Here is a 10,530-nt window from a genome sequence, read left to right as displayed (position 1 = left end):
TTCTCACTCCATTTGGTGCTTGGCTGAGTTCTTTATCTCTTCATTTGATGTTTTAGGGTTTCAGGATTGTTGTATTCTCTGTTTGGCTTAGTTTTTTGGATCTTTGCTGTGGAGGGACAGCGTGGTGCTTCTGCCTAGAGCGCCATTTTGCCAGAATTCCCTGATCTGTCAGGTTTAAGTGATATCATTTCATATATTTTCTGTACAACATTCAATGATCTTATTCTACTTTCCTCTTTTCTTCCTTCTCGCCCTGCCTCTTTTTTTTACTTGCACCCTTGCTACTTTGTCAGAACATATAACATTTTCATACTGTTCTTCCCCATCCTTGTTTTAGTCCTAGTTCTATGATTAAATATATTAATTGTGCTACATCCCTCCTTTCACTGGTTTCTCCAGTTATTTCTGTTTGACAAAGCTCACCCTGTAGTAGATTCTCAGGAAGGACCTGTGTTTACAGTATTTCCTGAGTTCTTGCACATTAAAGACTGCTTTTTCATAGCCTTATGCTTCGAGAAAATCTTGGCTTGAGTTTTTAGAGTGTTGCTCTGATGAATTGTCTTGTTCTATATGATGCTCTTGAGAAGTCTGGTGCTATCCTGATTTTCTTGCCCTTACATATAATTGATATTTTAGTCTAAAGGCCCTGCAGACTTTTTGTTTTAAAAGCCTAGTAGTTTTTCAAGAATATGTCTCTGAGTTTATCAATTTGAGGTCAGTTTTCCCAGGTAGACATAAGCCTCTTCAATATGTAGATATAAGTTTTCTCCTATTTCCAGTAAGCTTTCTTAAGTTATGGAGCCCTGGTGGCAGAGTGGTTAAGAGCTACAGCTGCTAACCAAAAGGTTGGCAGTTCAAATCCACCAGATGCTCCTTGGCAACCCTATGGGACAGTTCTACTCTGTCCTATAGGGTCATTATGAGTCGGAATCAATTCAACGGCAACAGGTTTTGGGTTCTTAAGTTATAGTTTTAAAGAGTAGCTCCATTCCATTGTTTTGTTTTCCTTTTTCAGGGACTCGTATGACATGTGTTTTGGACTTTGTCTTTCTTTATTCCCATCACTGTCTCTGTGACCCTATTGTACTTTTTTTTTTTTTAGTCTCATTTTTCTTCTCTCTTGATTGTGTCCATACCTTCCTTCACTGTTGTTTACAAAATTTTCATTTAAAGCTATTGTCTCTTGGGCATCTTGTGATTTCTTCATCATTTCTGAGATAGATTTGTCTTTTTCTTCAATTTCTTTCCTGAGTTTGATCAATTCTTGTTGCATTTCTTCTTCTTGCTTTTTGTCCATAATTTTTCAATTTCTGATTTTAGATTATTTTTATAAAATATTTAATTAAATTTGGAATGCTGTGTTGCAGGGTTTTGTTTTTGTTTTTGTTTTTCCTGCTTCGATATAAGTTTTTCTGGAGAATTTTTATCACCTGAAGCATTTGGATTCCTAATTTCTGTTTTCTTCTTACAGTACTTTTGAGTGGAATTTGTTTGATTTTTTCGACTCACAGGCAACTTGTGGGCATGGCTCCTAGTTCAAGAGTGCCCTCTAGGTTTGATCTTAATGTGTCTCTTCACACATTTCTAAATCCTAAAACATAATATCTAATCTATCACATCATAAAGCTAGCATTGAACTCATTGAGGATTTTCTATGGGTATATATTTTCCTGATTTCTTTTTCTTGGAAAGTAACAAAATAAACTCTAATCAATAATAAAAATTATGTAGCTAGTAACTACGTTTTGAGTGCAATATAGGTATTCTTTGTAAAATAATTTCTAACCTATGGAAATATAAATGAAACTAAGCAAGATTATGCTTTTTTTTTTTTAACAGGATGGATCATTTCTTATTCGCAAAAGCTCTGGACATGATTCCAAACAACCATATACATTAGTTGTATTCTTTAATAAGCGAGTATATAATATTCCTGTGCGATTTATTGAAGCAACAAAACAGTATGCTTTGGGAAGAAAGAAAACTGGTGAAGAGGTCAGTAATTTCTCTTTTAGCTATACTCTGTAAATATACATTGAGCACTGTGGCATCATACCGTATGTATTAAGTGCTAGGGATAGGAAGAAAGGATACAAGAGTACTTGGTTCTAAGCTTGCATATATCTCATAAATAGAGAACAACAGATAATATTATGTTTAGGTAATTTACCCTACAGGAGAACGAAAAGAAGGAAAGACTGGCGTAATGTCAAAGTTACATGCTGGTCCCTTTCATCCAGCTACTTAATGGGGTTAGTCTGACCTAGGATTTTAGTCCAGGGGACATATAAATCAAGGTTGAACTATCAAGTAGAGTTAAGGTTACAAGAATCAAGGTCAGGAGCCAGACTCCAATGTTAATACCTAGAATCTCAGCTCTGGCACCACATTATGTGATCAGGGAAAGGTCCAGAGGATACAAAACCTGGTGAGTTGAAACATTAGATCATTGTCCTTGGACCTGAATGAGCTTAGGAGCATGCAGCAAGAAAAAAGCATGATGTGGGTCTTAAATACTATCTTGACCAAACTCAATGCTTACCCTAGCCCAGGTTAGCCAGCCTGTTACTATAGTGAAATATTGGTTGGAATAATCCATGAATGTTCCATAAAGGGAGTGATACTTGCTTTGGTCTTGAATGATGGGCTACATTTGAATAGGTAGATGGAAATATGGAGGGGAGGAGAAGAATAAGGAGAAAATAGCAAAAACAAAGTTCAAGTTAAGAAATATTTTCAAGATTTCCCCAGGAAAGCTATACCCAGTCCAAGCCTAGCACTTGTGAGAAAGTTAGTCATTAGAAAGTGTCATAATTGCTCAAGTGTCTGTCTTCTCCATGAGATGAGACCAGAGACTATGTCTTGTTCATCTCTGAAGAAAAGCAGTGGTTGGCTTCAGTGAATGTTTGATGCTTATTAAATAAATTAATTTGTTTATTGATTTAGTGATCAATAAACAGGCAGGAGAATAGCATTTGTAAAACAACTGAAAAGGTCTTGTGTCAATGTGTGAGCTTTTTATTTTGCTCTTAATAAAGTTTCAGATATTTAGAAAATATGAAATTGTTGAATCTGAGAACATTGGTCAAGACCAAACTAGGGTTTTAAAATGTAGATAGCATTATCATTCAACACCAGTTCAACTTTACCAGGACTGTCTCCTTTTCTCTACTTATAAAAGCCCTTATTCTCACTGAAGCCTTTATCTTAAAAGTCTTTTTAAATAAATGTTCCTCAATAGTAATCAGTCGTAGGAGATGGTGGTGATCCTGGTAGGACAGAAGGACATTTGGAGAGATGATTTCATTCTAAAGCTTCCCTGGGGGTCTAAAAAACCAAAAAACCAAACCCATTGCCAATGAGTCAATTCCAACTCACAGCATAGTGACCCGGGAGGACAGAGTAGAACAGCCCTATAGAGTTTCCAAGGAGCAGCTGGTGGATTTGAACTGCAGACCTTTTTGGTTAGCAGCTGAGCTCCTAACCACTGCACCACCAGTGCTCCCTGGGGGTCTAGCTCTTCTATAAAAGGCTAAAGGGGCAGGCCTGTCCTGTTTAAAGATCCTGACATTCTCCCATATAAATTTGGAGCTCCAAAAGGGGCTCTATACTTTCCTGTCCTTCTAGGAAACTCTGATAAACAGAGACTTCTCTTGGCCTAGAGTCCTCATCCCTACTTCAAAGTAAATAGATCATATTTGCTGGGCCTTGAAAAATGGGAGGAATGGAGCCTGAAGTTAACATAAATGTCATCTATGTGTTTTTGCTCTAGTACTTTAAAAGTGTTGCTGAAATGATCAAGAATCACCAACACAGTCCCCTGGTTCTCATCGACAGTCAGAATAACACAAAAGATTCCACAAGACTGAAATACGCAGTTAAAATTTCATAAAGGAAAAAAACGGAGGTCAGCATCGTTGCTTCAGGCATTTTCCGAAATTTTCAACTTTGGAGAAGAAGTCTCAAAACTTCACATTTTGGATTATAAACAATCCAGTAAGAAAATAGAAGATGGAGGCAGCTATTGAGGTGGTCATCCATTTCTTTATAAGAAACTCACATGGAATTGTTTATCTATTGCCTGACATGAAGAACTGTTAATATTTGGTGACATTGAGTTATCATGCTACTAATAGTCTCCAAATAAATCATTATTTAAAAAAAAACAGGTGTACAGTATTTTGAGTTATGTGAAAAAATACCACACCATTTCAAAATAAGAAAATAATACTCTTGGATAAAACAAAGCTGCTAAAACATTTAGGCCACCACAATGGTCATTGGTGCACTAATGTAGCTGGGATGTCTACTGTCAATGCTTGACAATTATGTCTTGGTTAAAATTTTAATGTGTAGAAAATCAAAATACTATAAGTAATATATTTGTAAGTAGCAGACAAGGAAGATGTAATAGTTCCTTTTTTGTGAACACTCCCACCATAAGGCATGTATATGGATATGAACTTTCTAGAATTTATTGCTCAGGACTGTGTTGTTAGCTTTGCTTATTAAAGATGATTATACCCTCTTTTATCTGCATGTTTTTTAAATGAACCCAGACTTGACATGAAGTTCAAAGTGGGATAAGAGAAAAATCAGTTCCTATGGAAACATACCACAGAACAAGGGCAGAAAAACAGACATTTAAGAACACTAAGGAATAAAAAGGATACCATTCTTAGCAGCCCTGTATAGAAATGTGTTACACTTTGTAATATGAAAGCTTTTCTTTTACTGTATGCTTTAGACAGCATTGAAATGATAAAGCAGCTAATTAAGAAAAATACAATAATTAAATGAGAAGTACATTTGATCACTGAATAAGATATCAATTTCTGAAAGAGTTGTAAAGGCTAGAAGGAAATGATTTCAGAGTAACTCACAGACTATTTTGTTTTGTTGTTGAAATTATACACATCTGAGCATACACCAATTCAACAATTTCTACATGTACAATTCACTGACACTGATTACATTATTCAAGTTGTGCAACCATTCTTATCCTCCTTTTCCAAATTGTTCCTCCATCATTAACATAAACTCACCATTCCCTAAGCTTCCTATCTAACCTTTTGAGTTACTCTTGTCAGTTTGATCCTGTACAGATAGTTCTTTTAAAAGAGCAGAATGCTTGAGGTAGACGTTGTTGACTAATTAAGTTAAACTAGTATTTGATTTAAAGAAGACTTCAGGAGATATTTCTGGCTTAAGGTTTAAGGTTTAAAGATCATCTCAGGGCAACAGTTTCAGGGTTTCATTTAGCTTCAGTGGCTCCAGAAAGGCTGAATTCCATGAGAATTTGAAATTCTATTCCACATTTTCCACCTTTTGTTCAGGATTCTTCTATAAATCTTTGATCAAAATATTCAGTAATGGTAGCCAGGCACCATCCAGTTCTTCTGATCTCATGGCAAAGGAGGCAGTTATTCATTAGCCACTCATTCCATATCCTCCTCCTATTCCTGACTCTCTTCCTCTGTTGCTCCAGGTGAATAGAGACCAATTGTTGTAGCTTGGGTGGCTGCTTTCAAGCTTTTAAGACCTCTGGCACTACACAACAAACTAGAAGGTAGAACAAAAGCACTAAATACGATATTAGGCCAATTAATTGAGATGTCCTATGAAACCATGACCCTAAACCTCCAAATCAAGGAACTAAATCCCCATGAGGTGTTTGGTTGTACATAAGAAGTCTCAGCAGCTGCTCTTTTGTTATTGTTGTTTATATTGTAAAAATATATATCATACAACATTTGCTAATTCAACTTTTTATATGGTGTTTTCAATCACCTCATATGCATGTGAAAGCTGCACAGTGAGTAAGGAAGACCAAAGAAGAATTGATTCCTTTGAATTATGGTGTTGGCAAAGAATGTTGAATATACCATGGATTGCCAGAAAAATGAACAAGTCTGTCTTGGAAGAAGTACCACCAGAATGCTCCTTAGAAGCAAAAATGGCAAGACTTCGTCTCACATACTTTGGACATGTTATCAGGAGGAATCAGTCCCTGGAGAAGGACATCATGCTTAGAAAAGTAGAGGGTCAGCGAAAAAGAGGAAGACCATTGACAAGATGGATTGACACAGTGGCTGTAACAATGGGCTCAAGCATAACAACGACTGTGGGGATGGCACAGGACTGGGCAGTGTTTCATTCTGTTGTATGTAGGGTCGCTATGAGTCAGAATCAACTCAATGGCACCTAACAACAACAACAACTTGTTGACATCAATTACATTAATCAGTTGTGCTACCATTACCCTTAATCAATGTGAATTTTCCATTACATAAACAGAAATTCAGTGCTCCATAAGCAATAACTCCCCCTTTTCTCCTCCCTCCCACCTCTGGTTACCACTAATAAACTTTGGTTTCTATATACTTGCCTATTCTTATCTTTTTATATAAGTGAGGTCATACAATATTTGTTGTCCTTTTGCAATTGACATTTCACTCAGCAATCCATGCTGTAGCATGTATCACAACTTCATTCCTCTTTCTGGCTGAGTAGTATTCCACTGTACACATGTACCACATTTTGTTTATCCATTCATCCATTGATGGGCATTTAGGTTGTTTCCACCTTTTGGCTATTGTGAATAGTACTGCAGTGAACATTGCTGCTTTCAAGTCCCTTGGGTATATTTCTAGCAGTGGAATTTCTGCATAAATCTATTGTTAAATGTCATGTACTTTCATGATTACTACCTATATACTTTTGACAATGAAATCAAGTATAAATAGGTTTTAGAAATTTTGTATGGGAAGATTTTTTTCCCCCCTCTTATAAAAACAGTGGAATCATTTAGAATGTGCTAAAAAGGATAGCTCACAATTTACAGGAAACTAGGTTAATGTTTTGTAAAGCAAAGCATTCATTTGTAGTGTAAAGTATTGGCTCTCCAATTTAACCCTATTTTCCTCAGGGTTATATGGAATTTTTTTCTACTTAAGTAAAGCCTCATTAATTTCCTCTGTCATCACAGTAACCTGGCTCTTTAACAACCTCTTCCGCCCCAGCCTCAGTCTCCTTCCCAAAGTGGCCCATTCCAGCTAGGTAGAGGAGCATACCCATAGTATTTTACTAATCCACCAAACCAAAAAACCAAATCCACTGCTGTCAAGTAGATTCCAACTCATGTGACCTTATAGGACAGAGTAGAACTGCCCCATAGGGTTTCCAAGGCTATAAACTTTACAGAAGCAGACTGCCATGTCTTTCTCCTGCTGAGTGGCTTGTTGGTTCGAACTACTGACCTTTCAGTTAGCAGCCAAGCACTTAACCACTGTGCCACCAGGGCTCCTTACTAATCCACAGGTGGTTGATATTCAGCACTGCTGGGGTGGATTTCCTGGAGCAGAGGCTGGCAGAAACATTTGCTGCTGAGGAAGCTGGGAGAAACAACCCAAGATGCCTCCATCTCACAAAAGAGTCAGCTGGAGGGTGGCCCTACCTGCTTCTCTAAACCCTCTTCTGTAGGTGGGATAGGCTTCGTGATAAGACCAGGAAAATCTTCAAGAGATCACAAAGGCCCTGCCGGTGGTTTTCAATGCTTGACAAACAAGTGCTTTTGTGTAGGGAGGTTTTCAGGTAAGCTGAATGGTAGAAAAGGAGACACTAGCCAAGAGGAAGTATACTGTGTGGCAACTGAAGAAGGAAACAAACCAACCTAGTTCCTGTTTTGTTTTGTTTCAAGAATGTTCTCTCTCTCCTATCAGAGGGGATTTTGCAAATAAGCTTGCAGTTCGGGTATTAAGAAGGCTGTTCAATTTATTGAAATAGATAATGGAGATAGGAAGCCCAGGTCTGTGGCCATCAGAAGCCTGAATTGTATTATAATGAGTTTGCTAGGGAAATGGTTTGGACACCCTGCACTCTGGAAGCAAAACCACTGTTACCGCATCTGTGACAGGCTTGCATTAAAGAAAGTCTAAAAGAACAGAATGCAGTGATGTGAAGCAAAGAGAGTACTACATGAGCCATGATCTTAAAGCAGGACTGAAATCCTAGCCTTTAAAATGGCCTTACGATGCCATATAACTCAGCCTCTATTACTAGGCAGGGTTGCATGGAAACCACTGAAAGACCAGCCTCCCAGCAAGGTTAGTTGCACTAAAGACCCTTGGCCCTTGGTGGCTGACCACAAGGTGAGGCAGTCCTATGACTTCAGAATTAAACAGGTATGGGTATCCTATTTATATCATTTATCAGTGTGGGACCTCTGGCGTGTTTTTTACCACTCTAAGCCTCAGTATCTACATTTGCAAAAAAATGTCTTGGAGGAAACACAGCCAAAATGCTCCTTAGAAGCAAGAATGAGACTTCATCTTGATTACTTTGGATATGTTATCAGGAGGAAACAATTCCTGGAGAAGGACAACATGCTTGGCAAAGTGGAGGGTCAGAGAAAAAGGGGAAAACTCTCCAGGAGATGGATTGACACAGTGGCTGCAATAATGGGCTCAGTCATAAACCTACTATTGTGAAGATGGTGCAGGACCTGACAACATTTCACTCTGTTATACATAAGGTCTCTATGAGTCAGAGCCTACTCGACCACACCTAACAACAACAACATCTTTCTGGTAATGATACAAGAGTTAAATAAGCTAGCATATGTTTAGTGCCTCCTCCTCTCCTCCCCTTTTGGAACTCCAGTTACATGAATGTTAGACTACTTGATGTTGTCCCACGGTGTGACAGTTATGGAGGTGTGCTGCTTAGGTCTCCCTTCAAGAAAAAAACTTGGCATTCAGCTGCAAGAAGTGCAGTTAGTGGACAGCTGTTAGTACCTTCAGAATCTACCTCAGGTTTTGAGCTAAGTCCATGCTGTTCTTGGAAAGTCCTCAGCCTGGCCATTTCTGCCCAACATGGGACTCCTCTAATGGGCAATATTTCATCTGAAGCCCTGTTGGGTTGGCTGATTTTATCAGAGATGTATGGCAATTTGAGGCTCTCTGTGCTCAATTCTGCTTCCACCCACCGAAACTTTACATTCAACAGTATCAGATCTGCATCTTGGTCTGAAAGATTTTCTTGCACAATCCTGTTCCCTCCCTCTTAATCTTTCTAAAGCATTACCCCCCAATAAACCTCTTGCACTCCAAACTTCATCTCAGCATCTTCTTCCCAGCAGACTCAATTTAGACAGTTGGTACCAGGAGTGGTCCAAGAAAGCAGGTAGTAAGTTTGAGTTTTGGAACCAATTACTCACCATGTGGCTGGCAAATGAGAATCCAGTCTCAGGGTTATGTGAGGTATAGAACATCCCTGGTACAAAGTGTGATGCAGTTGCTAATCTCCTGCAGTGGGAGAGAAAAAAAAGCTGAAGACCAAACTCAGAATTTAATAAAGAGTTGCTGAGCTGCAAAGAAAATTGAATGCTAAACCAAGACAGGTCTGCTATGCCAAGGTCAGGGTCCTAATTCAAAAAACCTGGACCCTGACAGATGGGATGAGGATATTTGGGTGAATGCCACCAATTATCTGGCTCTCCAGACTCCTCTGAACCTTCAGAGTCTGCAGAAGTGCCCTGTCATTAAGAGCTAGCATTCTTACTCTGTGGGAAGACACTGCAGAGGCCTCTCCCCTACAAAGCAACAGAAGCTCCCCTCACCAAGGAATCGAACATACTGGAGTAAATAAATCATGTGAAGGCAAAAATATCGACCAGAGGATTATGTTCCAGAAGACCACTATTCATTAAAGCCATCAGATGTGCACTGATGGTAAGAGGGGCAGCAGCATCTAAGAAGTTCAGTAGTGGCCCATCACTACTGGATAGAGCTAACAATGGTTACGGCTAATAGTCACAAATTGTGGCACAATGATAGCAGCACTTAATTATCACTTGAGTGCACTCAAGCATTTTCCAGTGAGCTTTTCTATCACCCTGCAGGCCAATTCCCATGAACTGATCTCAGCCCATCGGCACTCATCAGTGAATTTCACTAAGCCACGCCGTGGACTCCAGCTTGGTCATAATCTCTAGGGAGTTTCTTGCCCATCTAGTGGGCAACTTCCCATGGAACAGCTCAAGGATGCTACTACCTTCCAGTAAGTTTGACATCCAGCAGGCTGCATCCTGCAGACCAGCTGTAGCTGACAGACACCTGCCAATAAGTTTCACAGACACCATATGGGCTGCTCCTACAAACCAGCTCCAACCTATATCCTCTGGCAAGTTTTTTCACTACCAGTATGCTGAATGGTTCTGTGGCAACTACCTTTCCGATTAGGTCTGAATATTAGTAGGGGGTGGGAGCCCCTTCTCTAAATTCTTAGTTATTCCTTGTTTGTTTTTGTTATTGTTAGGTGCCATTGAGTCAGGTCCAATTCATAATGACCCTATGTACAACAGAACGAAACACTGCCCAGTCCTGAGCCATCCTCATAATCGTTGCTATGTTTGAGCCTATTGTTGCAGCCATGGTGGTAATCCATCTCATTGACAGTCTTCCTCTTTTTCGCTGACCCTCTACCTTACCAAGCATGATGTCCTTCTCCAAGGACAGGTCCCTCCAAATA

At 39.1% G+C, this 10,530-nt stretch overlaps 1 protein-coding gene across 2 annotated transcripts in view; it reads left to right on the top strand.

Moving 5' to 3' along the window:
• The window catches only part of BLNK (B cell linker), a 93,698-nt gene extending 89,805 nt beyond the window's left edge, over nt 1-3,893 (top strand). For both annotated transcript variants that reach the window (XM_004370133.2, XM_023740307.1), the window contains 2 exons: nt 1,840-1,995; nt 3,773-3,893. In XM_004370133.2, the coding sequence (XP_004370190.2) occupies nt 1,840-1,995; nt 3,773-3,892 (276 nt within the window). In that variant the 3' untranslated portion in view covers nt 3,893. The remainder of the gene's footprint in view (nt 1-1,839; nt 1,996-3,772) is intronic.
• The last annotated feature ends 6,637 nt before the right edge of the window (nt 3,894-10,530 follow it).

This window comes from Trichechus manatus, unplaced genomic scaffold (genome assembly GCF_000243295.1).
Source record: "Trichechus manatus latirostris isolate Lorelei unplaced genomic scaffold, TriManLat1.0 scaffold00007, whole genome shotgun sequence".
In the NCBI taxonomy this organism is placed as follows: domain Eukaryota; kingdom Metazoa; phylum Chordata; class Mammalia; order Sirenia; family Trichechidae; genus Trichechus; species Trichechus manatus.
Note: the sequence above shows the minus strand (reverse complement) of the source record. Positions and strands in the feature narration are given on the sequence as shown.